A 25,445-nucleotide genomic window follows, 5' to 3' on the forward strand; every position below is an offset into this window, starting at 1 on the left:
AGAGAGGTGAAGAGGTCAACAAGAGGCATCCCTAAGTGGCAGTACTTCTAAGGAGCGCTGCTTTTGGTCACATTTCTCGCACAGAGCAATTCCCATGTCCGCCTGTAGGGGGCAGCCGCCGCGGCCTTGTGCGTTTAGCTGCCGTGGGAGCGCGCAGCGCTCGGAAGTGATTTAGCTAGCGGGAGTTAGCTAGCTAGCTGCCTACCTATAGACTAGACTACTTGCGTTACGTATGGTAACTCTTATTTTTTTTGCATACTGGTGAACGCTAATATATTTGCAACAGGTGTGCATGGGTCGTTTTACGTGACCGCTCGTTAACTGTAGGGTCTTGGCGTTCTTGGGTAAGTAAAGTATTAAAGTAGTTGGGCTGTTGACTGCTCCGCGTGTTGTTTACAGTGTGTGGTTAGCTGCAGAGCTAACAGCATCGCAGCAGAGCGACCCACACCAACACAACACAACAGGGTTATTTACTTTAGAGAGTACGGAGAAAGACAAGTAAGTGTTCGGGGGGATGTGAAGACGAGAGAGGTGTTTAAGGTCTAAATGTTTCTTACATAGCTCCTATTTATCCTGCAGCATGCATGGTACTATAGCTACTGGAGCTGCCACTCACTGGCTTGGCTCGCTTGTTTCTTAGCTTTTAATTCACGTCTACTATACAGAAACCATGTTTAAAGTCGTGTAAAATGCTCTCTTCTGCAACACAGAACCAGAGTAGGTTGTGGAGTGGCATTGTTAATTGGGTAGAAATGCAAAAAATGGGATGTTCAAATGTTTATTTATGTTTTTTTCAGATTTTTAAGAGATGTCTGACTCCCTTAAGTCTCAAGAAGAAGCAAACACACAAATGGAGACCACCTTACAAGTGGGGGAGAATTCTGTTGACCAGCCCAGTGGGGATTCAATAAGTTACACTAATGGCACGTTGAATATAAAAGTCTCCCCCATCCAAGAGAACACGGAGAGGTCGTGCACCATGCAGGCAGCATTAGCACAATCTGAATTGAATGAGAACCTGATGGAAGGTATTCAGAATGAGGAGAAGGAGAATGAACCAGACGTCGGACGTCAGGAGAGCCAACTGGAGAGCAAGAAATGTGATGATGAATGGGAGGAAACTAAAGAAGTAGACGGGGAAATAAAAGAATCTGTGGAAGAGAAGGAACATCAGATGATTCAGGAAGAGGCAGGCGGGATGCTTGGATGTGAGGAGACAACGCAGCAAGACCGAGACAGAAAGCGAAGGGAGGATGAGGAAAATGAAAAGGAGCAGAGAGAGTTTGAATATCCTAAAAACACAACAGAGCAGAGTAATATTCAGCAGGATGAAGAGGAGAAGAAAACTGAGATGATGGGGAATCAGGATTTGACCCTCCGGCAGACAGAAGACAAGGAGGTAGAGATGGAAAATGCTGAGAATGATCAGGAGACTGACAAATGTAGTGTGGGCGATAATCAGTGTGAAGACAAAGAACTAGAGGGTAATGTGGTAGAGGAAAAATGTAAAGAAAGTCAGGATGAGGAACTGGAGAAGTGTCCAGAAGAGATGAGGGATGAAGATTTGGCCAGTAGGCAAGAGCGAGACGGAGAGTTGGAGAAGGAAAACACTGGGCAAAATCCGGAGGACAAAAATCCAGATGAGATCATGGATCAGGAAGAAGACAGTCCGGAGGAGAAAGAGGGAGAACCAGCACTTGTTGTCCCACCAGAAGCAGACGGAGGTTCTGTGGAGGAAACGTGTGAACAGGAACGGAGCGTTCCAAAAGAGGAACGTGGTGAACAAGCAGAGAACCAAACCGAAAAGGTGAATCCTGAAGTGGAGCAGTGCACATTAGAGGAGTGTGAGAAAACACAGAAAGAGGAGGACGATGAAGCTGAAGAAATGGAGCAGGAGAAGTCGGAGGAGGACGAGGAGTCACAAGCAGGAGACGTGCACGAGGAAGAGCAGGAACATGAGAAGAAACAAGGTTGTTTAGAGGAGACTGTTAATAGTACGATGGAGGTCCCACAGGGTGAAGGTTCTGCCGTGACTCCAATGGATGTAGACCAAACAGAAGAGAAGATGCAGGAAGATGATGATGAGCAACAGTTTGTCAATGGCCTAAAGATCGGTGTGTGACTTATTACATCCTATTGTGGTCTCTGTGTATGTGAACAGTCTTTTCCAAAAGACACTAATCAGTGCATCAGAGGTAAACTTCATAGTGTATGCACTGGTTATTTATTAGAAAGTCTCATGCTTTCAGGTGTCGTTGACTAAAGTCATATAAAACATGGTTTTAGCACCCATAAAAATACCCTCTCAGGTTTTCCTGTGATTTTATTCATTTGTTTTCCCATTTTTTAAGTTTCTGTCAAAGGCGAAAGCCCATTTGAAGAGGTGACACCTGAGTTGAAACCCACAAACAGCACTGATCAGCCTTCTAAAGACATGCCTCATTCTGACCAATCAGATGGATCAGGTAAGATAACACATTTTTCATGTACTTTGAAAGCGTTCTCTGTTTGTGAGCAACTGAAGTCATAAGGTCATCTAAATTGTGCTTGTTCAATAGAAAACAAGATATGTGAAGAGTCAAAGGAGGGGCTGGCAGACCTCCCTCTACAGAAGGTGAGCGTTCTGTCTGCATAAGCCTTTTAAGTCCAGCAGGTACAGTGGGGAAAATAAGTATTTAGTCAGTCACCAATTGTGCAAGTTCTCCCACTTAAAAAGATGAGAGGCCTGTAATTGACATCATAGGTAGACCTCAACTATGAGAGACAAAATGTGAAAAAAAATTTGAGAAAATCATTTTGTCTGACTTTTAAAGAAATTATTTGCAAATAATGGTGGAAAATAAGTATTTGGTCACCTACAAACAAGCAAGATTTCTGGCTGTCACAGACCTGTAACTTCTTTTTTTAAGAGGCTCCTCTTTCCCCCACTCATCACCTGTATTAATGGCACCTGTTTGAAGTCATTAACAGTATAAAAGACACCTGCCCACAACCTCAAACAGTCACACTCCAAACTCCACTATGGTGAAGACGAAAGAGCTGTCGGAGGACACCAGAAACCGAATTGTAGACCTGCACCAGGCTGGGAAGACTGAATCTGCAATAAGCAAGCAGCTTGGTGTGAATAAATCTACTGTGGGAGCAATAATCAGAAAATGGAAGACCTACAAGACCACTACTAATCTCCCTCGATCTGGGGCTCCACGCAAGATCTCAGCCCGTGGGGTCAAAATGATCACAAGAACGGTGAGGAAAAATCCCAGAACCACAAGGGGGGATCTAGTGAATGACCTGCAGAAAGCTGGGACCAACGTTACAAAGGCTACCATCAGCAACACACTACGACGCCAGGGACTCAGATCTTGCAGTGTCAGACGTGTCCCCCTGCTTAAGCCAGTCCATATCCAGGCACGTCTGAAGTTTGCTAGAGAGCATTTGGATGTTCCAGAAGAGTATTGGGAGAATGTCATATGGTCAGATGAAACCAAAGTAGAACTATTTGGTAAAAACACAACTCGTCGTGTTTGGAGGACAGTGAATGCTGAGTTGCATCCAAAGAACACCATACCAACTGTGAAGCATGGGGGTGGCAACATCATGCTTTGGGGCTGTTTCTCTGCAAAGGGACCAAGACGACTGGTCCGTGTACATGAAAGAATGAATGGGGCCATGTATTGTGAGATTTTGGGTGCAAACCTCCTTCCATCAGCAAGGACAAGGAAGATGAAACGTGTCTGGGTCTTTCAGCATGATAATGATCCCAAGCACACTGCCAGGGCAACAAAGGAGTGGCTTCGTAAGAAACATTTCAAAGTCCTGAAGTGGCCTAGCCAGTCTCGTGATCTCAACCCCATCGAAAACCTTTTGGAGGGAGTTAAAAGTCCGTGTTGCCCGCCGACAGCCCCAAAACATCACTGCTCTAGAGGAGATCTGCATGGAGGAATGGGCCAACATACCAGCAACAGTGTGTGCCAACCTTGTGAAGACTTGCAGAAAACGTTTGACCTCTGTCATTGCCAACAGAGGATATACAACAAAGTATTGAGATGAACTTTTGTTATTGACCAAATACTTATTTTCCACCATTATTTGCAAATAAATTCTTTAAAAGTCAGACAAAATGATTTTCTCAATTTTTTTTCACATTTTGTCTCTCATAGTTGAGGTCTACCTATGATGTCAATTACCGGCCTCTCTCATCTTTTTAAGTGGGAGAACTTGCACAATTGGTGACTGACTAAATACTTATTTTCCCCACTGTATGTGCATGTTTTATAATTAAAACATTCGTACTGCAGACAGTGCATCAAGTTCAGTCTGTGGCTGAGGCTGAAAGGAAAACTGGCCTCCTGGTCTCTGGCTTGCCTTCAGTGAAGATCAAGGATGAACCTATGGATGAGGAATATGAGAGAGCTCTGGTACCTCATGCTCCGGCAGGGCAGGTGAAGGATGAACCAGACACGACTGAAGTGAGTTTGGTATGTTCCCCATTCTCAGCTCACACTAGTACTAGTAATGTGAGTTTGTAGGTGAATATGCAGTTATGTGTAATATATATATATATATATATATATATATATATATATATATATATATATATATATATATATATATATATATATATAATATGCACGTTTTTTTTCTCTTTTCTCAAAGACGCACTCTAGATGAGATTCAAATTCTGTGTATTGTCTTTATTTTGCTGACATATTGTTTTTTAATTGGGATTGCAGGAATTTGCCCAGAAGGCTTCAGACGAGATTAAGATCAGCGCGGTTTTCTCTGTCGGGGGAAACCCTGCACCTATAGGTGCGAAAACGAGGAGCCGTCATTTCCAGCTCATGTACCGTTGGGTGTTTTGTCTATTCAAGCTTGTCGTCCCCTTCGGCTGCTACGTTCTCTCTGTCCCCCAGGGTCCAGCTCAGGATCTGTAGGCCTGGCCCCCTCAGCGAAGGTGTCCTCCAACTCCTCGCCTGTCGCCCCCCCCATGGCCCCTGTCGGGGCTCTGTGCGTCGTGTGCTCGGGCTGTAAGAAAGTGCTCCTGAAGGGCCAGACGGCGTTCCAGCGGAAGGGCTGTCACCAGCTGTACTGCTCTCCTCACTGCCTCTGCAGCAGTACCACCACCCAGCTGCTGGTCAAGCCTCTGGCCAAGAAGACCTGCCACTACTGCCTCAAGTGAGTGCGAGTGCCTCCAGGGAAGCTGTTTGGAGACGACGTGGCATGTTTGCAACAAGTAATGACACCCTCTTGTCTACACTGGTCAAGTGCAGAGTGTTTCATCAGACTCTCTTTTAAAACTGGTTTGTTTTCTCGAGACTGGTTTGTTTTCTTTCTTTTTGTTTTTTTTTTAAATGAAAAGCATGGAAACATATATATATATATTTTTTTCTTCAAATCAGTGTCAAGTCCAATCAGTCTCAGTGTTTTTAAAGGACAAATTGCTGCAGGGAAGGGGAGCAGCATATGGGTTTCATATTCAAATATTTATTTTGGATAAGGGCTAATAATTATAAATAAATGTTTGTCTTTGATTTATGGAGCCGGAACTGCTAGAACAAGATATTTGTACATTCAAGTGTGTATAGCAGATCTCTAAGGTTCCCTAAGGTTTTGGCCAAAATTATTACATTTTTAAGCAAAATGTAAATAAATTTTAATATAAATAGGCTATAAGTGTAAAGCTGAAGAGCCTTTTGCAGTTATAGGTTTTTACGCAACCATTTATCTGAGCTTGGCTTCTTCACTCTTCACACCTACACAGGGAGATCGCCAACCCAAAGGATGTGATCATCGCCCCAGTGGACTCGGCGGGTGCAGTGAAGGACTTCTGTAGTCAGAAGTGCCTCAGCGCGTTTAACTACAAGAGGGACGGAGCCAACTCCGTGCTCAAGGCCGACCAGAAAACTATCAAATGCAGCACGTGCCAAAAGGCCTGCACTGTAAGTGCGCTCTGGATCACGTGTAGGAAGAGTCACCATCTCTGCATGCCAATCCCAGAAGCCTCTGTGCAGATGCCCTGTGGGGGAGGTCTGTGTTGCGAGTCTCGTCTTAAAGCTCCTCCGTCTCCTTTCCTAGATGAAACACGAGGTCAACTTCATGGGCAGCGTCCATAAGCTGTGCAGTGACACCTGCTTCAACCAGTTCAGGGCCTCCAATAAGCTGACCATGAACTGCTGTGTCCACTGCGGTGGCTACTGCTACAAAGGAGAGTCGCAGTGCCCCACTCTGCTGTTAGAGGGCACCGTTAAAAGGTTTTGCGGCCAGTACTGCGTCACTTCCTTTAAAAAGGTAAACCACCACCTGTGCACCATCACGGGTAACATCTAACCAGAAAGACGGATAGAGATGTATGCAGTGCAAATATCGAATATTTTGCGAGGTACGATATTTTTCTATTGCAGAAGTATACGAAGCCCGTTCCTTGCACAATGTGCCGGTCTTATCGTCCCATCATGGAGATGGTGGAGAACGTGAACCTGGAGGCCTGCAAGGAGCTCTTCTGTTCCTCCGCATGTGTGACTGCACACAAAGTGCAGACAGTCAGCTCCTCAGGTGGCTCTTCCTTCTTTTCTTATTGCGTGTAATGTCATTGGGTATCTGGGTGGATGGAGTCCACGTTGGATAGATGAAGATCTAGCACAAAGAAAAAAATATGTATATGCTGTTAAGATTTTCAGACTCACATTGGTTCTCTGCTTTCCTTTTGCTGAATTGTCTTTTTTTACACTCTTCCTCACCCACACTTAGGCGCTACTCTGGAATGTAACAACTGTAAGCAGGTTCAAGTGCCTCAGTACCACCTGGCCATGTCTGATGGCACCATCCGAAACTTCTGCTGCTTTTCCTGCGTGGTGGCCTTCCAGGTAACCCCAAAGGACACAAGGCTTTAGTTATCTCCAGCATGTCCTGCTGCGTGGGCCCCACGCGTTCTGTCTGTCCTCTTTGGATCACGTTCGTGTCCCTCTCGCTTTAGGACTCCTTCAACAAATCGAACTCTCAAAACCAGCTCAACGTGGCACCTTCGCTCACCGTGGCTGTGGCTCCTCCGAAGACGGCCCCCCCCAAACCCGTCCCTGGGGAGTCCAAAGCCTCTGGGGCGCTCAACGTCCCGGCCGTGACCAAGGTCCCCTGCGTCCAGTGCCAGCGTTCCTTCTTCCGCAAGCCGGAGCTGCTGGACTTTAAGGTTTCCCCCCTTCCAAGCTCCGTGCTCTGTCTTCAGACGTATTGAATGAAATCTGAAAGCCTGGTGTTTTGTTTGTTTGTTTGTTTGTTTGTTTGTTTGTTTGTTTATTTGTTTGTTTTACACCCTGAAAGAGTTTTCCAGACATTTACGGAACGAAGAATAATCGTTTCCGTCCTGGGTTGTGGACTTGTATATGATCTCGCAGGGAAAGATGTACCTGTTCTGTGACAAGGCCTGTATCGACGAGTTCAGGCGGGCAAACTACATTATGGCACAGTGCGTGTACTGCAAAATCGACAAGGTGGTGAAGGAGGTGAAGACGATCAACAACGTGAACTGCTCTTTCTGCAGTGAGGGTAAGCCCCTCTCGCTCCGTGATGGCTCTGCTGTAGCGCCCAGTCGTCTCGGATGTCCTCGGGGCCCAAACATCTGTTGCTCCTTCACAGGTTGCAAGCTCCTCTACAAGCACGACCTGGCCAAGCGCTGGGGGAAGCAGCACTGTCGCAGCTGTCTCTACTGCAGCGGCACCTCCCAGTTCGTGGTCACCAGCGTCTTCGGTGGCAAAAAGGAGGAGTTCTGCGGGAACGAATGTTTGTCGCAGTACACTCTGTTGTTCTGTGAGGTAATACTTCAAAAAGATCTTGCTTTCTTCTTCCCTTTTAAAATAATACGTTAACGTCGACGTGTGTTAACGTCGACGTGTCTCCCTTCACGCGCCCCCCGGTGGGCAGGTGGCGAAGTGCAGCACGTGCAAGCGCACCAGGCAGATGCTGGAGTCGGTGAAGTGGCTCGGCGAGATGAAGCACTTCTGCAACCTGCAGTGTCTCATGTACTTCTGCAGCACGCAGGGCAGTGAAGCTGGCCACAGTGTCCCCATGGCCCCGCTTACACAGGGTGAGACCAAGAAGCGCCGTCCCAGCAGCCATTTTGTCATCTGCCCTCTGCCGTTGCTCCTTTTCTCAACCCCCCCCCCCCCCCCCCCCCTGTCTGAATCTCCGTAGGGCCGGTGCCCATAGCGCCCGCCACCCCTGCTGCGTCCTCCAACAGCAACGCGGCCCCCGCGCCCCCGGGGCCGAAAGACGCCACGCCCGTCATCGCCAACGTCATATCTTTGTCCAACCCCACCAACGGTCAGCCTCTTGTGACGGGAAATACAGCCTTGCAAGGTACTGCCTCTTCCTCCGGGGGGGGGGTGTCCACCAACAATTGCATCAGCACTCTGCACGCGAGTCTGTCTTTGCGGGGTCTTCTCATGAAGTCTTTCCTTCGTTTCAGGAACCGTCCCTGCCGGTGCGAAGGTCATGGGACATGTGAGTGTACACAGTGCATCCCTCTGCGTGAATGAAAGCCGTGAGCCGTGGCTTTGATCGGGGAGTGTTAAATCGGTAGTGTACTGATTTTGAGGAGCTGGCGAGATGTTTTTTTGTGAGCAGTAATGTGTCCTTTGTAGGCCAGCACACAGACGGACGCTGCAAAGCCCCCTCCAGCTCCCCCCCCCAGAATCCTGAAGAACAAAGCTCTACTGTGTAAACCCCTGAACCAGAACAAGGGTACATCCTGCAAGCCCAACGCGTCCGACACCACCACTCAAACGGGTACTGAAATCACATCACTTTGTAAAAACAACACACGCAACACACGCTCACAGTACTAATGATTCTCATTGATACATTTTTGCCCACAGATGAAACCGCACCAAAGGTCATAGTGTTACCCGTACCTGTACCAATATTCGTGCCTGTACCTATGCACCTCTACTCACAGTACACGCCAGTTGGGGTAGGACTTCCTATACCGGTGAGCTGCTTCCTCTTCATATCTGGTCACTGGACCTTATTCAGACACGATGTGGATGCACACACACACACCCACACACACAACTTCCATCTACGGAGTGCCTCTCCACCAGCTCCACCTAAAGAACACTGAGCACCCCGTCTTTCTGGCCTCGTAGGTGCCGGTGCCCATGTTCTTGCCCACAACCCTGGACAGCGCTGAACGAATTGTGGAGACCATTCAGAAGATCAAGGAGAAGATCCCAGACAACCCGTTGGAGGCCGATCTGATCATGATGGCTGAGATGGTGGCAGAGGACAATGAAAGAGAGCAAGCTGTCTCCCATGGAGGTAATCTGATGTGTAGGAACAGAGCATGTAATAACATTACTTTCCAATAAACAATAACAGACTGTCTGATGAAATCAACTGTATACTTAAACAATTCAAACACTCTCAAAACTTGATGTTCTGTTTTAGTTTATGTTCTGATATTTATTTTATTTATTTATTTATTTTTGAAAAGCATGGAAACAATAGTTATTTCCATTCAGTCTAGATGTTTTTGAAGGCCTTCTAACTGCTGGAAATGTAAGCATTTTATACCAAAATGTTTTGAATAGCATATGCGTTTATTCTTTTCAAGATATTGCATTTTTGTTTGCTTTCCTGTCACTGGTGTAAGTTGTGAACTGTAAAATGCTGTGAAAAGTTTAAATGCAAGACTTTGCATGACTCCTAAATAAGCTCTTAAATCTGGGTGAAGGTACTAAACATTAATTCAGCAATTCAGCAGTTGTGAAGTACGCAAAAGAGCTGTTGGTGATGTTTTCAGCTTCTTTGGTTTACATCTAGTGTGTTTAATGCATAGCACCTGTCTTGTTCCTCAGACCAAACTGATAACTTCATTGAAGATTTTGATCTGGAAGCCTTGTCCAGTCACCTCAGCTCGGATGAAGTCTCGAGTGACGCACGAGGGGGGCGTGTCTCAGAGCCCGAGAGACCGCCCCCCTCCAACCCGTCCCCCAGCCCCACCCCACCCCCACAGATGGACCTGGAGGCAGATTTTCCAATTGGTAAGAGCATCTGTTCTCACTCGTCTCCTGTAGCATAGTGAGCATCCGTTGAGGTATATTCCCTCAACCATTACCAGATTACTCATGCTTGACCTCATGATTGGCAGAGTGCTTTGAGCTCGAGGAGCAGCAGGCCAAAAATGAGAAAACTCCGACAAGTACCCGATTGAGACCACGCAGGAGAGGTCGCGATGGCTTACCCCAGAAGAAACGAGTACGAAACGGCCTTCACCAAGCATCCAAATGCTCTCTTAAACGATAGACGGCTAGGGTTTGCTGCTTTAATTCCTATAGCACATAATAACCGATCTAGTGGGCATATTCCTATAGTTTATTCTTGCAGATTGAGATACTTGACTGTGAGAGATCAGGGTCTGGTGTGTTTGACCGCAGGCCCGCAAGCGTGAACCGGCTCCACCGCTGGCTGGGGCTGCTTCTCCCGACGCCTCCAAGCTCCACAAGGAGTATGGTGTCCAGGCATGGAGGAGCTGGATCTGTTGGAGGAACAGCCAGCCCAACATGGAGATGCCTAAGTGGGGCTGTGAGTCTGTCATTTTCAGACCTCTGGTCTTAGCGCATGGGTGCATTCTACAATTAATTTGTCTGTTTCACCACTTCGTGTTGTACCTTATATTTAGGGCCTTAATAAATTCATGGACTGTTAAATCTGCGTTTTCACATGGAATATCACATTTTTTGTGAAAATTTCCCCACATTGCCCTGCTTTTTTTATGGATATGTGCCTTATCTGAACAGAACAAATAAAATGTCAGAGCTCATCGCTTTTTCTGTTGCTGTGAAAACAGGTCAAAGCCTGGTGAGACCAGGTTACTACCCTAGCTGTGTAGAAATATTTTTGAAAAGCTAGGTTTGTGAAATTAGCCAGTTTTTTCCTGCGAATGTAGCGATGGCGTTAAGTCCTGGCTGTGCTCATTCTTCCTCTGCTGTGGTGACCCAGCCCGCAGCATGAAGCTCAAAGAGGATCCACTGCAGTGCAGCACCGCTGAGCTGAGCTACGGCCTCTGCAAGTTCCTCAGCGAAGTTCGCCGTCCTAACGGAGAAGAGTACGGTCCAGACAGCCTCTATTACCTCTGCTTGGGCATCCAGCAGGTAGGAGCTGAAGTTACAGCTGCTTTACCGGAACACAAGGCAGCATATGTGTGGTAATGACCCCCCCCCCCCCCCCCCCCCCTTCTTTTTATACAGCACCTCTTTGAAAATAACAGAATGGAGAACATTTTTGCGGACTTGTTTTACACTAAATTCAGTCAAAACATAACCAGCATACTCAAAGGCTGGAAACCAACTATACTGCCCAGTGGTGAGACACAAGCTTTTTTTTGTGCCTCAATCTATGGTTAAGCTCGAAGAGCAATTCCATGTGGATTGTAGTTTTTAAATTCAGGATGTATGAGTAAATGTGTGTCCGTGTGTGTGTGTGTGTGTGTGTAGGCTACGTGCACTCTCGGGTGAAGGAGGAGTACCTGTGGGAGTGTAAGCAGCTGGGTGCCTTCTCCCCCAGCGTGCTGCTCAACACTCTGCTCTACTTCTGCACCAAGCTCTTCTGCTTCCGCACGATTGCGCAGCACCTCCGTCTCTCCTTCGCCCACGTCATGCGCTGCACACGCACCCACAACGGTGCCAAGGTGGCCTGCCTCCGCTTCTACCCGCCCGTGCCCAAAGAAGACACAAGTGCGGGTGAGCGACTCGTCCGCCCCTCGTTCTTAACCACGCTAATCTTATTTCTGCTTCGAATAGGCTTGATTGCCAACGTCTCATCTGGAAAATCCCCAAAGGAACTGCCATGATGGAGCAAAGATATCGCACCCTTGCATCATCTTTGGCGAATGAAACTGTTTGGCGAACGAAACTAAGTGTTTGCCTTGGAAGCAAAAAAAACTGGCTTTAGTGTGTCTGTGCTGTTGCACCTGTTCACCCCTGGGTGCTTCGTGTTTTCTAGCTGGTTCAGACTCTGACGGAGTTCCGGCCAAGCGGAAGAGGGGGGAAGACGAGGAGGCGGAGGAGGACGACGTGGTGTTGGAGATGCAGGAGAACGCGGAGAACCCTCTTCGCTGCCCCGTGAGGCTCTACGAGTTCTACCTCTCCAAATGGTAGGCCCATGACATCATCTCAGCCTGTCAGGCATGCAGTGACTGCTTCCAACTTGGATGCCTTGGAGGGTGTCCAGTCCCGTCTGCAAAGGGCTAGACTGGCAGGGAGTTTTAACCAAAAAGAGAGACCCATTTGTTATTCCTTGTTAATCTGCTGCTCATGATGAAAGCCCTGCAGCCTCATGGATCTTTTGTAGATAAGACGGGATACCCCTAGTTCCTGGTTTGTGTTTGGATGCCACTTTCTTGACAGAGTGAGACTTTGAAATTAGCGTCGGCCTCTTCTTGTCCCTGCCCTCAGCTCGGCCACTGTGAAGCAACGCACCAACGTCTTCTACCTGCGTCCCGAACGCTCGTGCGCACCCAACAGTCCCCTGTGGTTCTCCGCCACGGCGCTGGACGACGAGAGTCTGGACAGCATGCTGACACGCATCCTCACCGTCCGAGAGCTGCACCTGGAGACGGAGAAGACCCCTGCCACGTTCGACTCGGACAACGCCACCGACTCTGACTGAAGGGCCAGCACACGCCCGGGTGTAGGAGTCATACACGTTAAGGACTTGAACAGTAGAGAACCTAACTGTGATCTCCCAGTAGGATATATAGTTGGTGCCCTGGGAATGGTTCTCATTTTAATACACTGAGTAGGTGATCTTTCAGTGCGTCCTGCTGGGTGTGGAATGGAAAATGTATATTGCATTATGTCCTAGGTGAGATAACACAGCAGTGATACAGCAGTGGTTCCTACAGGATACTGGACTCGGACAGTTGGACCCAAAAACTTGTGCACAACCGTTACATCAGAATGGTCCTGTAAATTATTTCTGTTGTGCGTTGTTCTCATTTTCCCTTTTATGTCTTTATATCTGTAGCATAGAACGTCTTGGGTTAAAAAAAATGTTAGTTTGTGTAAAGGTCAAAAAAATCTCAATGACTACAAAAAAACAGCTGCTGACTAGTATAAATCTTCTCCGTTACACATTTGTGTTAATTCCTCCTTATTGTGATTTATTCATTTGCCAGGATTTTATGCAACACTAAAGGAGATGGTGCCTGTTAGCTTCAAACTTCTGCCCTTTTTTTTCTGAGGGTGTGCGGTGAATGTTTGGAATGGCAATTACAAAAACCTGACCTTCACACTGGAACAACTTCACATGCATTGATCTCATATGATCAGATGTTCATTTGAGCCTGTGTTATTTTTTATTCTTTTTTCATTTTTTAATGTTTTTTTTTTTTTTTTTTTTATAAAAAGCTTTTGTGAATCACAAAACACAATTTGTGAAGCATTTTACTCATTCATAAAGTGAATAAGATGTTTATAAATTATTTAATGAATGAATAGCTTTATTAATCCCAAATTTGGGAAACTACATTTAAGATGCTGATACAAGTTTTAAATAGTGGAGTTACAGCACTGAAGAGAAAGGAAGGTAATGAGCTGTGTGAGTTTTCCCCAGCGCTCTGTCAGGTTGGGCTCGTGGGTTTGACACTGCGCTGTGGACGGGTGTGTTCTTTGTCCATAACACAACCACAAAGTTATTTTGTCCAACTTTTATTGGTTTGTAGATATAGCTTGACACTGTTTTGAATAATCTAGCATATAAACATCCATGGCCAGTATTGGGCTGCAGGCTCCTGAGTCCAGTTTCCGCAGTGCAGATATAAAAAATATATACTTCCACAAAAAGTAAACATGCAGTTTATTCTAGTTGACCTCTACTCATACCTTCTTGTCAGTAGCAAGTAATATTTTTAATATCTTTCTTTTTTTGGCAATATCCAAACAGTTCAGAATGCTGTTTGAAAGAAACAAAACTGAAATGTTATAATCTGAATATCATTTCATTTTGCACAGCTGTCAGTTCATGTCTGCTTAAAGGTTTTATTGGTCAGAAGGTTAAGATAAAGTATTGGGTTCTTTCATGTCTGATTTTCACTCAGACGAGTGATAGGCTGAGGATGCACTTGGTTTTCTATCCTTATATATAATTGAAGGACATTTTACTTGTGTTAATTTTGTTTAACAGTATAGACAGATACTCAGCACCAGAAATTCCAAAACAAATATTAAGAGTACAGTTGATTATGTAATATGCAGAAACCAGTATTATGTAACAGGATGTTGTTCCATGCAAAGCTCGGGTTGGTCTGCATGTCCATCTTCCTGTTGCTTTGAGTCTTTGATTTTGGACATGAGGTAACCATGTCCTTCTCAGGCAAAACTAATTTATCAACAACATCAATATCATCAGTGCCATCATCAATATTATTATTTTAACCACAAAATATACCAGTGTATCAGTCTGATATTTAAAAGGCAATAATTGAAACAAGTAGTCCATAAAACATTCAATGCAAATCCATCTGTCCCAGTTTGCGCTAAACGGACTTTTAATTTGAAATTAATTTAGCAGCCGTCATTACACAGTTTCTGAATTCACACCCATTCACTTTTGAGCATGGCACCATTCTGATATTAAGCTTCGACTTATTTTTAATAAGTCATTTCTATTTTTTTCTTACTCTACACGAGGCAATGCCAAGCTTTGGAGGAACAGCATTTACTATTTAGTAGCAAATCCACAGCAGCTCCTGAGTTGTGTGAAGATAGTGAGCATGGAGGACACGGCGGAGGAACTGCTGGTGAAACAGCAGCGCAGGGAGAAGAAAGACCTGCAAGGTTGTGTAGTGTGGCCAGTGTGTGTGTGTGTGTGTGTGTGTGTGTGTGAGATAACTACATGTACTGATCTGATAGATATTGTCCACAGTTGGGTCGTTCTGTTCTCGTTTTTATGATCGAAATTGAAAAGGTAGTGAGTTAGCTTGTTGGGCTCTCCTGTTGAATGAAGGAGGTGCTAGCTGGCCTCTCTACTAACGTTATCTAATGTTTGCAAATGTATGTTTACTTTTGTGGGTTGTTCTGTTTGAATTAAAACACACTAATGTGAATTTCATCTCCCTTTTAGCTAAAATACAGAGTATGAAAAATTCCGTGCCTAAAAACGAGAAGAAAAGGAGGAAGCAGCTAATTGAAGACATTGGTAAATTAGAAGCAGAGCTCAGTCAAAAACACGAGAACGAGCTGCGAGACCTGCAAAACTCGCACCCTGCAGACCAGGTGATCTATACAAACCCTCAATGGCTTATTCTCTCTTATTCTTATACTTATTCTCTCTCAGAATGTCATATTGTCCTCTTCAGGCTGTATGCAATGTTTTGGAAACTATACAAGAGTTGTTTGGTTAATTATCTCAAGGTCGATGAGGTTGCAGATGCAGTCGATTGCATTGATCTGACTGGTGGAGAAAAGGCAGACGTCAAACAGGCCCGCGTGTCTAAGGCGCAGAAGAGACGGGTGAGTTGAACATTGAGAAAAGACTATAAATAGTTGAAGCAATACTTCACAGGCATCAGCTCACAAATATCACAACCCTGAATCTTAAAACTCAGAGTCTCTGACAGTCCTGAGACCGTTTTATGTGTTGGGTTGCTAACTTCCTAGGACAAGAAGGCAGCCCAGGAGAAGGAGAGAGAGACTCGCATTGCGGAGGCTGAGGTGGAGAACCTGTCGGGCTCTAGGCACCAGGAGGATCTGAAACTGAGGCAAAAGCTGGCAGAGAAGCACCTGCAGATCCGTGAGATCTGCTCGGATGGTCACTGCATGTACCGCGCAGTGGAGGACCAGCTGGTGGATCGTGGCAGCACCCTCGGGCTCCGAGAGCTTCGTGCTCAGACAGCGCAGTATATGAGGAACCACGCGGATGACTTCCTGCCCTTCCTTACCAACACCAACACTGGAGACATGTACACTGCTGGTAAGCTGCAAACTTCTCTACCCCCTACATGCTGCATAAAATAATCAAAGAAAATTTGTCGGCTGAATGTCCAGTTAAACATCTGTTTTCCATGTGCAGATGAATTTGAAAAGTACTGCAATGATGTTGCAGAAACAGCAGCGTGGGGCGGACAGTTAGAGGTAATTTGCTAGGACTTCATGATTACTATAGCCTGCTATATCATTGTATTCATTGGTATATGTATTCATTGGTATATGTATTCATTGGTTTTGCTTATATTTTCTTTTGTAGTTAAGAGCTCTTACCAATGTCCTCCAGTTACCAATAGAAGTTATTCAAGCGGATTCACCTACTATCACTATTGGTGAAGAATATGCTAAACCACCAATAACTCTCGTGTAAATATCTTCATTATTCTCACTTTACTGTGTGCGTGTGTAACATGTATGTATGTGTATGTGTGTATAAAGTATACATAATGTAACGTATATGAGGTACGTAAAGATATAAAAAATTATGAAGAACCAGAGAAACAGCAGATTCAAAATATCCCTTTTCTCTGGAATCTACACTACAATCTTTAATTTGTGTGTGTGTATAACGTATACGTAATGTAATGTATATGAGGTACGTAAAGATATAAAAAATTGTGAAGAACCAGAGAAACAGCACATTCAAAATATCCTTTTTCTCTGGAATCTACACTACAATTTATATATATATATATATGTGTATGTGTGTGTGTGTGTGTGTTAGGGCTGCCACAAACGATTATTTTAATAGTCGACTAATCACCGATTAATTTTTACGATTAGTCGACTAGTCGGATTGTACATTAATTGAATATAAAACATACACTAGAATGCAACTGCTATTATATAACCATCATTAGATTTCAGCTATAACTAAAAATAAAAGATCATAGTTCATTAAACCTTTAATGAAATATGCAGCTTGTTGCAACAAACAATTATTAAAATAAGGATAAGGCACTGCCTTAAAAAACACAAAAATAAATAGGCCTACATTGATAAAGAATTTTTTTTTAGGTTTTTCTTTCTTTCATTAGTCTCTGGCATCAAACTTCGCTACATTTAAATCAAATTAGGTAGGGACCTGAAACTAAGGAGTTATTCACAAAAATAAAGTTTTGATCTCACTGACGTTACAGAAAATACACGAATGCGTGCTAAGGCTAATGAAACAAATCGCCATCACTAATGTTAACTTTTACAGCGATAAGCAGGGTTGCCAACTCTCACGCATTGAGAGTGAGACACACGCATTTGACCGTCTTCACACGCTCACACACCACACATCCGATTTCTCACGCCGAAAAATAAATCTAGTTTATTTACCTCTGATCCACATCTATGATTCAATGAGTTACTAGTTCGCTCTGGCGACAACCCCCCCCCCCCCCCCCCCCCCCCCCCCCAAAGATCAAATCTCACTCCAAGTGATCTTGAAAAGTTGGCAACCCTGCGATAAGTAAGTACAAAGTTAGCGCTCTGTTTATGGTAACTTTAGCAGCTAACTAGCGATTTAGATTACAGAGATGACGGTCCCTCTTCATCATTGTCACAATAAGCCACAACATGCTTCAGGTGCTCGTACATCGCGGTTGTGCTGTCGTGGAAGGCAAGTTCTGCCTTGCAGATATTGCACGCGTTTCGGAACCCGACTACGGAAAATGATCCCGCACTTTTGAGTTCCGTAGCCGGGTAGCCACGATACCAGAACCTGTCTGTATAACGTCCTGGGATGTCGTCAACTGTCTACCCCGGTTTCCACTACTGCGCATGTGCGTCAAGGACAGAAACGCAGACGCAGCAGTGGAAACTGTCGCAGCAGTTTGAAGAGGAAAAAAAACGACGCATCGACTAATAAATTAGTCGTCGACTATTTTAGTAGTCGACATAGTCGTGACTAGTCGACTAATCATGGCAGCCCTAGTGTGTGTGTGTATGTGTATACACATCTATATAGCATCAGAGTGTTTAACCTTTGTGACTGTTCTTTCAGTTACATGAGACACGCCTATGGTCTGGGGGAACACTACAGCTCTGTGGAAACACTGCGAGAGGCTGCAAGTGAAGACCAAGAGGGAGTTAATGACAGTTAGTGACTCATTCTGGACGATGGTTTCTGCTGGACCTCGCCTCAGTTTTGGGCGGTGGCAAAAAACAAACTTCCAGATAATGACCAAGCAGTGATGACACTTGCAGGGTAACGATGGGTCATAATTCAGAAACTATCAGCACTGTCTTCATTATTGTTATAATATCCTCAGTATTATAACAGTAATACTGTACCTGTTGGCTTTCCTAGGGTAAAAGGCTACACAGCAACTGATATTGTGATATTGTGTTAAAATAAAAATAATTACGTTTTAATAATCTTAATCTCAGTCGTTCCTTTTGTAGAGACCCTTATTATTTTTGCGCCACTAGGGGGCAGTGTGGTCACTTTATTGAGGGGAAATGTAACGTTCCTATGGAAACGCTAATGCGTCTATACAGAACCTTTTGAATACGTTTAAATGGCAAACGAGTTAGTGGTACGGGCACTGAAAGGTAACGCTAAGAAAATTAATTTAAGCTCCAGAAATATAGATAAGCTTCCTAAGGCGTTTTCAAGGTTAACTTGTGTTTTGGTGCTCCAATTAAACAACAACTGCCTTGCTAGTCTGCCTCTTGAATTACAGTGTCTACGAGTAAGTTAAGAGCCCATGTTCTACCTTGCGTTGATTTCATCACTTGCATTAATCTTATATTTGGCTGTTTGCTGCTTTAGTTGACAGAACTTAATCTTGGGAATAATGATTTTGAGGACATTCCAGTTGTACTAAAGCATCTGAATAGTCTAAAAAAACTATATTTGTTTGGTAATAAAATATCCAGTTTGCCTCCAGATGTTTTAGGTAAGTTTGGCTATAACTTATCCTGAGAAAAGTGAATTCATGTAGTCTGTTCACTGCGATTAAGTAAAATTGAGGAACGTATTTATTTCAGAGGGTCTACCATACCTAAGCATCCTCAACCTCAATCACAACAAAATCACAGACCTTCCTTCAGAAATACAAAGGTAAATTATTGTTTGCTCTTGAGCTTTGATTTGGACGTAAATATGTGACTGCAATGCAAAATGCATGTGTTTTCAATCAAACCCCATCTCCAACTGTTTTGATTTACAGACTTCGTAATTTGGAAATGATCAGTCTTACAGATAATCAGTTAGAAGCGATTCCTGCAGAGATCGGATTACTCAAGAAGTTGACTGAGATTAATTTGACCAATAACAAGTTGACTGAAATCCCTCGGCAGCTGTATAATTTAACGCAATGGTGGAAATTGCACTTAGCAAGAAACAACCTCACAGACCTACCAGAGGTGGTTGCACGTTAGTCTCTACTACACAGTGAATAACATATTTAACATAACTAAGAACATTATAAATTGGTGCATAATAAGTCAGTACACCTATTGCAGTGAATCAGAACAACTTTTATCTTTTCAAAAGGGTGTTCGTGGATTGGAAAATCTGAAGCGCTTAGATGTTGCTGGTAACCAGCTATCAATGTTTCCAGCTGATGTAAGTCTCTGTCAAAGTATAATAGCCACAACCATAGTCATATCGGCACAATGGTCCATTAAAATACCATTTAAATCCGCCAGTTCCAATTTCTTTGCCTGGAAGACTTGTTCTTTGAGGGAAACACCTTAGTTCAGCTTGAGCTGTTGCACTCTACTCAAAAGATGGAGGTCCTTTCCTTAAAGGTATACACTTAAATGTTCACTTTGCATACCACAGTACATGGTGCTCCTGTTTCTGAGGTGAAACCTTGTGCTCAGGTTGCACTAGTGACTGTGTTGTCTGGGTAGGAGCATGCTGCCAGGTTTGTCCTGAAGGAAGTCTTAAATAAGTTGTCGGTGGTGTTCAGGGCTCTGCCCCTTTACCCCGACCTTCAGAGCACACTCTCACACTGGCACAGGTGTGCCCTCTGCCTCCAGCCCTTCCTCACCACCTGGCTGGAGTGTGTGCAGTTCATCAACCTCCGAAAGGTACACGCGTGACTCTGTCTCTCTAACCTCTGACTCGGCCATCTGCTGGTGGCCATTTTTACTGAGCTGAGTTTGGAAGCATGGTTTCAATGTTGTGCACAGTAATAGCATGCAGATCCTTGTTTCTTTGTCACCAACCTAAAAGTGTCTTTTTAAAGGCACTGAATGTTCGACCTTGTTGAACTGTCATATGTTTCCATTCTTGCATATATATTTTAAGTTGCTGTCCTCTCTCTAGGATATGGGGATGAGAAGATCACAAAATATTCCAGTGCGAGTCCTCTTGTGTTCCTACTGCTTCAACAAGGCTGGACACTCTTTCTATGGTGTTGCTAAAATATAAGCATGTCAGCGAGGTGCTTTCTTCCACATTTCTTTGTAAATTTAGCAATGTTTTCTTCTTTTATAGTGGTCATCACATTAAAAACACTGCTAGTCACAAATGTCAGCATGTGTATTACATTTGGTTATTTATCACCAGATGGCAGTGTTTGATCACTAATTGATTTCAGTTTAAACGTGCTGTTAAATGTATCCATTAAATGCATTGGGGAAAATGTCAATAACAGTATAATGTTTTTCTCTTTTTAATGTTTCATCAAGGCTGCAAATGATTTCTGACTCTTAGAAGTATATTTAATAAACCATTTATTAATAGGTTTTAGTCCCAAAATAAGCACGGTGATCTATAGTGTGAAACATTTGTTTAATCACTTCTGCAGTACGCTAGTCTGTTTCACAGTGCAAGAGCACATTTAGTACAAAAGTAATTTTACAGGAGCTTCTGCCAGCATGTGTATTTTACCTGTCGACAGACTGGTTTGACGCTCTGCTGATCACACTGCACCCTCTCCTTTCCCTCAGCCGAGGCCAGTGGCATCTGTTCAAACCTGAGCAAAAACTTCATTTCTCTGAGTTAATTTCCCATGCAGGCCTTTCGAGTTGGGCCTGATGAATAATGCAGCAGGTTTAATTGCAAAGCCAGAAACGAATGACTTTGGACTGGTTAACAGCAGGGGAACCATACATCTCTGCAAACTGAATGAAAAATCAGTTTAGAAGGGGAAAAAGGCAAGGAGAAAAAAAATGCTAATTGATGAATAATTAATGATTGAGCTACAGGGCATAATTGTGACATTTTGTTTCAATCAATTTAGAAGTACAGGGAAAAGTGCACTTAGGAAACTAATGGCAGCTGTGAGGATGTCCGGTGAAAAAAAAAAAGTCATAAGGTCCAGTGGTTTATTATAAAGCCCTCAGTCAAATTGTGCAGCTATTCTGGAACGAAGTTATATGGACAAAGTGAATTCCACAAAACCCCCATTAAGGCAGACAGTCTTGGGTAGTGTTTTATATTTAAAACTTTATCTTTTCATTTGTAGTAATTTCTAAGCTGTTGTATATTATGTCAAACCTTCCCTCTACACCAAAGTTATATTATATTTCACAAGAACTATTGAAACGAGATTGGCAGATGTAGTGTGAATGGTAGTATAGGCCCACAGTTGGTGACCCAACCAGCAGGGACACTGATACACAATAAAACCTCAGTAAAACTGCCATGCCTGAAGGGCTTGATCGAGCTCACATTCACCATGATCAGCGTCACTGCTGTGGCACTTCTAGGGAAACAATAACTGGTCAGATGTGGTCCTGTGGACAGAAACTGACCAGCGATGACATAGACAGTCCCTGAAAAATTGTGCATGTTAAGAGGTGGCTAACTTCCATAAACATTTATACACACGCACAGACACACACTGGCACCTCGGTCACAGGTGTAATTGAGAAATACTGCACATACATACATGGACAAAAGTATTGGGACACACATAATACCTACAGGAACATTTATAACATCCTGTTCTTACTAGGTATAAATATGTTGATGACTCCTCTTCACAACTGTAGCAGGTCCCACTGTTCTGGGAAGGATTTCTACAAGATATTTTTTCAGTGTGTCCATGGAAATCTTTGTCCATTCATCTAGAACAGCATTTGTGAAGTCACACACATATTTTAGACGAGAGAGCCTGACACTCAATCTTCATTCTGGTTCACCACAAAGGTATCTGATGGGGGCTGAGGTCACCCAGCCATGCCTTTAAGCACCTTGCTTTGTGCATGGTCACAAAGAAACGAATGCCTCTATGGTGCCTCTAGAACATTCCAAGGAAGTGGTTTCCGAGATGCTACCACCCTTTGCTTGATACCCTATTATCACGCCCTTTTGGACATCAGTCAGATTTCATCCTTTGGCCATGATGATTGATTTGCACTCTGCAACGTCTGACTGATGAGCTTGCTGACTTGTACTGCAGTAATCCCCGTCACATGGCATCTGACGTTCCAGGCCAAGTTCACTGCTAACCAGAGGTGGTCATAATATTCAGATCTGACTGTGTATATATTTAGCAGCCATTTTGTAAGGTACACCTGTTCAACTGCTCTAATCAGCCAAACAGGTGGCAGAATGCTTTCAGGCATATACACATGCTCAGGATGACCAAACTGAGCATCAGAATGGAGAAGAAAGTGATTTAAGTGACTTTGATTGTTGGTGCTAGATGAACAAGTATATTTCAGATAATGCTGATCTACTGGGATTTTCACACACATCTCAATGCAAAAATGTCTTGCTGATGTCAGAGGTGAATAGCCAGACTGGTTTTAACTGATAGAAAGGCAACAGTAACTCAAATAACAATAGAAATAACAAGGCAGGCTGAAGAGCATCTCTGAACATGCTGAAAATTGAAACAGATGGTTGCCACTGCTGTCAGCCAACTGAGGCTACTGCTCACACAGGGGCTCACCAAAATGATATATACTGTACATGTATAAACATGAAAATGAGTTCACCGTACCCAAAAGGCCTCCACAGTCACCAGATCAATAGAGCAACTTTGGGGGTGGGAAATACACATCACGGATGGGCAGCCAACCTCTGTGATACTGTGTGATACTATCACGTCAATATGCACCAAAACCTCTGTGGAATGTATGTGTGTGTTTATGGCTGAGTGTGTGTAATGTCTCATAAGAATACAAAAAAAAGAGGATATGAAAGGAAATGTGTATTATTATTCCAGAGAGCAGATGTTGGGCCCTGAAGCAGAAGGACTGCCTTAGGCTTTGTCTGGTGTGTGTGGGTGTGTGTGTGTGTGTGTGTCTGCCTCTTTTGCATCCATCCACTTTGTTAATCCAGCCGTCACCGGTGTTTTGCTAGCCTCTCTTCACAAAAACACACAACACATACTCTGCTGTTTTTTTTTTTTCATATGTCAATGTTCTGAGGATATCGCAAAAGTGCCTGGTGCCTGTGATCCTTCATTTGAGGACATTTGTAGTGCCTTCATGAAGAATATGTACTTTGACTGACATTAATGGCAATATAGAATAGCTGTCGTAGGAGAGAATATTGCACAATAGGGAAAAAAAACCTCTAACTAGAACTATGAAAGGCAATACATTGGTACTTTCAGAACATGTATGCCATATGTTAATTAGAAAATCTGCGCTGGTATAATTACTGAATGTGATTATAGCCTATGGTGGGTATCTCTGCACTTCCTCATGGGTAGAGCACGAAATGAGAAAGTAGCATAGTGCATACATTTTAATTTACTAAACTCAAAATGGGCAGCGTGATGGTCAAATTCACTCAGGATGATCTATTAGATGGCTCTGCTAGCTCACGCCCTCCCTTGTGTAAGAATATTTAGGCTCCTATCGACCTCACATAGTTATAAGAACCTGGCATCCACAGGCGAAAGACGAGGTTTCAGATCCATAATTCACAAAAATGACTGCTAATAGCTTTCATTAGTAGGGGCTCAGGGACATGTGGGAATAGTTATGTGTTCATCCTAGTCTTACTGGGAATAAAGGTGTTTGACAGGGCTTTGGCCTTTTCCAAAGGTAAGCCTAGGATAGCACTTATGGTGGCAGTCAAGTACGGGTTAGCATTGTTAATAAAAAAAATGTGAAATGATTAATGTTCATTGAGAAAATAGGGACAAAACAAGGAAAAATGTCTGAGCATTTAATATATGAGATACTGTAGCCCTGTGGGTTTTTTTTTGCTCTCCACAGGCCGTCAGGAGTAAATTTGTCAAGCTACGTAATGCAAGACAAATGTAATCTGAATGTCATTGCTTCATAATTATTTCCTAAGGCATTGAGAGAGAACTCTGATAAACCCATGCTGATACCTCACGCACTGTGTCCTTGACAACTGTGGACAGCGCTGGGCTTTACCCAATCAGAGGCCAGGCTTTCAAGGTGCACAGAGCGCCTACTGTAACTGTCTGCTTTATGCATTCTGGCATGATTGCTCTTCTGTGGGGCTGCTAACTGTTTTAATAAATATGGCAGCTAATATTTAGACCTTTCATTGGGGACATTGTGCTCGTCTACAACATGAAGAACATTGTTTTATTATTATTATTTATTTAAATATTCAATCTTATTTGTGTTATAGAATAGCTTTGAAAAATTGAAAGGACCTGTTTACAATATTATTTGTAGCAACTTTTTGTTCATTATTTTCTTTCACTTCATTTTCACAGTGCATCACTTTACTAATTTAATCTGACATTTTCTGGCTTGATGTGAGATGAAGCCTCCTTGTTGAACAGAAGCACTGTAAATGACCTGAGCTGACTACAGCAACAAATTACACTCTCCAAGTCCATGTAGAGTGGGTATATTAAAATGAGTATCATTGATTGGTGTATTAAAGGGCTGTGTCTGAGAGGGAGAAAAATAGCTACTCAGTGTCACGCAGAGAACCCCTGTCAAACTGCGAGGAGCACTCTCCAATCAGGGTAATCTATTGTCTCGCATCTTAGACTGAATGAAGGATCTCCTATTGAGCTGCTGGCAAGGCCCCATGGCATTGTCAGCATGACGGCTGCACAATCAATTCCCTTCTGCTCCGCTCCTCGTGGGAGCCCAGGCCGCCACTAGAGGGCACTGTGCTTCTCTGATCAACCTTCCAACAATGGACTCTGAAGTCAAATGCACATGACTTGAATACCTTTAACAGCACAAGGCGAAATGTCTGAAGATGAAAGTAAAAATTCTGTCAGAGCTGCCGTGGAAAATTGGAATGATAATGAGAATCTATTTGACATTTATCACTGCTAACACAAAAGGGTTTAAAGGCCCAGTCAGTAATTGTGGAAAATGCCCCATGGACGGTAAACACCCTGCCTATTTTATGGTTTCATAAGTACTGTCTCATTGCTTTGTTTGTATTTGTAAGGCACAATTCCTGCAGTAGGTAAAATATATTAAATATAAATGGGGCCTGCTAGGAATCTCATACTGTATCTACACAGAGGGAATACACACACACACACACACACACACACACACACACACACACACACACACACACACACACACACACACACACACACACACACATAC

General features: G+C 43.8%; 3 protein-coding genes across 5 annotated transcripts; all 3 read left to right on the forward strand.

Moving 5' to 3' along the window:
- Positions 1-152: 152 nt before the first annotated feature.
- Positions 153-13,124, forward strand: zmym4.1 (zinc finger MYM-type containing 4, tandem duplicate 1). Of its 2 annotated transcripts, none has more exons than XM_077008553.1 (28): positions 153-344; positions 798-2,114; positions 2,352-2,465; positions 2,559-2,614; positions 4,299-4,478; positions 4,734-4,809; positions 4,914-5,175; positions 5,762-5,939; positions 6,076-6,288; positions 6,402-6,552; positions 6,748-6,863; positions 6,974-7,183; positions 7,389-7,539; positions 7,630-7,805; positions 7,915-8,077; positions 8,185-8,349; positions 8,459-8,493; positions 8,634-8,778; positions 8,868-8,980; positions 9,138-9,309; positions 9,849-10,034; positions 10,142-10,248; positions 10,428-10,575; positions 10,993-11,144; positions 11,241-11,355; positions 11,487-11,732; positions 11,995-12,145; positions 12,447-13,124. In XM_077008553.1, the coding sequence occupies exons 2-28, from the start codon at positions 809-811 to the stop codon at positions 12,658-12,660; spliced, it is 5,301 nt and encodes a 1,766-aa protein (XP_076864668.1). In that variant the 5' UTR covers positions 153-344; positions 798-808; the 3' UTR covers positions 12,661-13,124. The 2 variants fall into 2 exon arrangements, with proteins under 2 accessions (XP_076864668.1, XP_076864669.1); XM_077008554.1 differs by having other exon boundaries at positions 4,299-4,469.
- Positions 13,125-14,565: 1,441 nt separating this feature from the next.
- otud6b (OTU deubiquitinase 6B) lies at positions 14,566-18,115 on the forward strand. The gene is made up of 7 exons (XM_077008558.1): positions 14,566-14,828; positions 15,115-15,266; positions 15,405-15,503; positions 15,651-15,963; positions 16,063-16,124; positions 16,237-16,343; positions 17,971-18,115. Exons 1-7 carry the CDS (start codon positions 14,765-14,767, stop codon positions 18,068-18,070), a joined length of 897 nt encoding a protein of 298 aa, XP_076864673.1. The 5' UTR covers positions 14,566-14,764; the 3' UTR covers positions 18,071-18,115.
- Positions 18,116-18,458: 343 nt separating this feature from the next.
- Positions 18,459-20,556, forward strand: lrrc69 (leucine rich repeat containing 69). 2 transcript variants are annotated; one of them, XM_077008555.1, is made up of 8 exons: positions 18,459-18,661; positions 18,742-18,868; positions 18,960-19,032; positions 19,142-19,337; positions 19,468-19,539; positions 19,623-19,724; positions 19,830-20,009; positions 20,248-20,556. In XM_077008555.1, the coding sequence occupies exons 1-8, from the start codon at positions 18,488-18,490 to the stop codon at positions 20,350-20,352; spliced, it is 1,029 nt and encodes a 342-aa protein (XP_076864670.1). In that variant the 5' UTR covers positions 18,459-18,487; the 3' UTR covers positions 20,353-20,556. The 2 variants fall into 2 exon arrangements, with proteins under 2 accessions (XP_076864670.1, XP_076864671.1); XM_077008556.1 differs by lacking the exon at positions 18,742-18,868 and having other exon boundaries at positions 18,459-18,521.
- The last annotated feature ends 4,889 nt before the right edge of the window (positions 20,557-25,445 follow it).

This window comes from Brachyhypopomus gauderio, chromosome 6, assembly GCF_052324685.1.
Source record: "Brachyhypopomus gauderio isolate BG-103 chromosome 6, BGAUD_0.2, whole genome shotgun sequence".
Classification (NCBI taxonomy): Eukaryota; Metazoa; Chordata; class Actinopteri; order Gymnotiformes; family Hypopomidae; genus Brachyhypopomus; species Brachyhypopomus gauderio.

What these genes read in the sequence shown, in the direction of transcription:
- zmym4.1 (XM_077008553.1), top strand. Translation starts at nt 809, where the DNA reads ATGTCTGACTCCCTTAAGTCTCAAGAAGAAGCAAACACACAAATGGAG. An exon ending in CGACACCACCACTCAAACGG is followed by an intron (nt 8,779 to 8,867) that starts GTACTGAAATCA and finishes TTTTGCCCACAG; the next exon opens with ATGAAACCGCACCAAAGGTC. An exon ending in GGAGATGCCTAAGTGGGGCT is followed by an intron (nt 10,576 to 10,992) that starts GTGAGTCTGTCA and finishes GTGGTGACCCAG; the next exon opens with CCCGCAGCATGAAGCTCAAA.
- otud6b (XM_077008558.1), top strand. Translation starts at nt 14,765, where the DNA reads ATGGAGGACACGGCGGAGGAACTGCTGGTGAAACAGCAGCGCAGGGAG. An exon ending in GGAGAAGAAAGACCTGCAAG is followed by an intron (nt 14,829 to 15,114) that starts GTTGTGTAGTGT and finishes TCTCCCTTTTAG; the next exon opens with CTAAAATACAGAGTATGAAA. An exon ending in TGGAGACATGTACACTGCTG is followed by an intron (nt 15,964 to 16,062) that starts GTAAGCTGCAAA and finishes TTCCATGTGCAG; the next exon opens with ATGAATTTGAAAAGTACTGC.
- lrrc69 (XM_077008555.1), top strand. Translation starts at nt 18,488, where the DNA reads ATGGCAAACGAGTTAGTGGTACGGGCACTGAAAGGTAACGCTAAGAAA. An exon ending in TTGAATTACAGTGTCTACGA is followed by an intron (nt 18,662 to 18,741) that starts GTAAGTTAAGAG and finishes TTGCTGCTTTAG; the next exon opens with TTGACAGAACTTAATCTTGG. An exon ending in TGGAGGTCCTTTCCTTAAAG is followed by an intron (nt 19,725 to 19,829) that starts GTATACACTTAA and finishes TTGTCTGGGTAG; the next exon opens with GAGCATGCTGCCAGGTTTGT.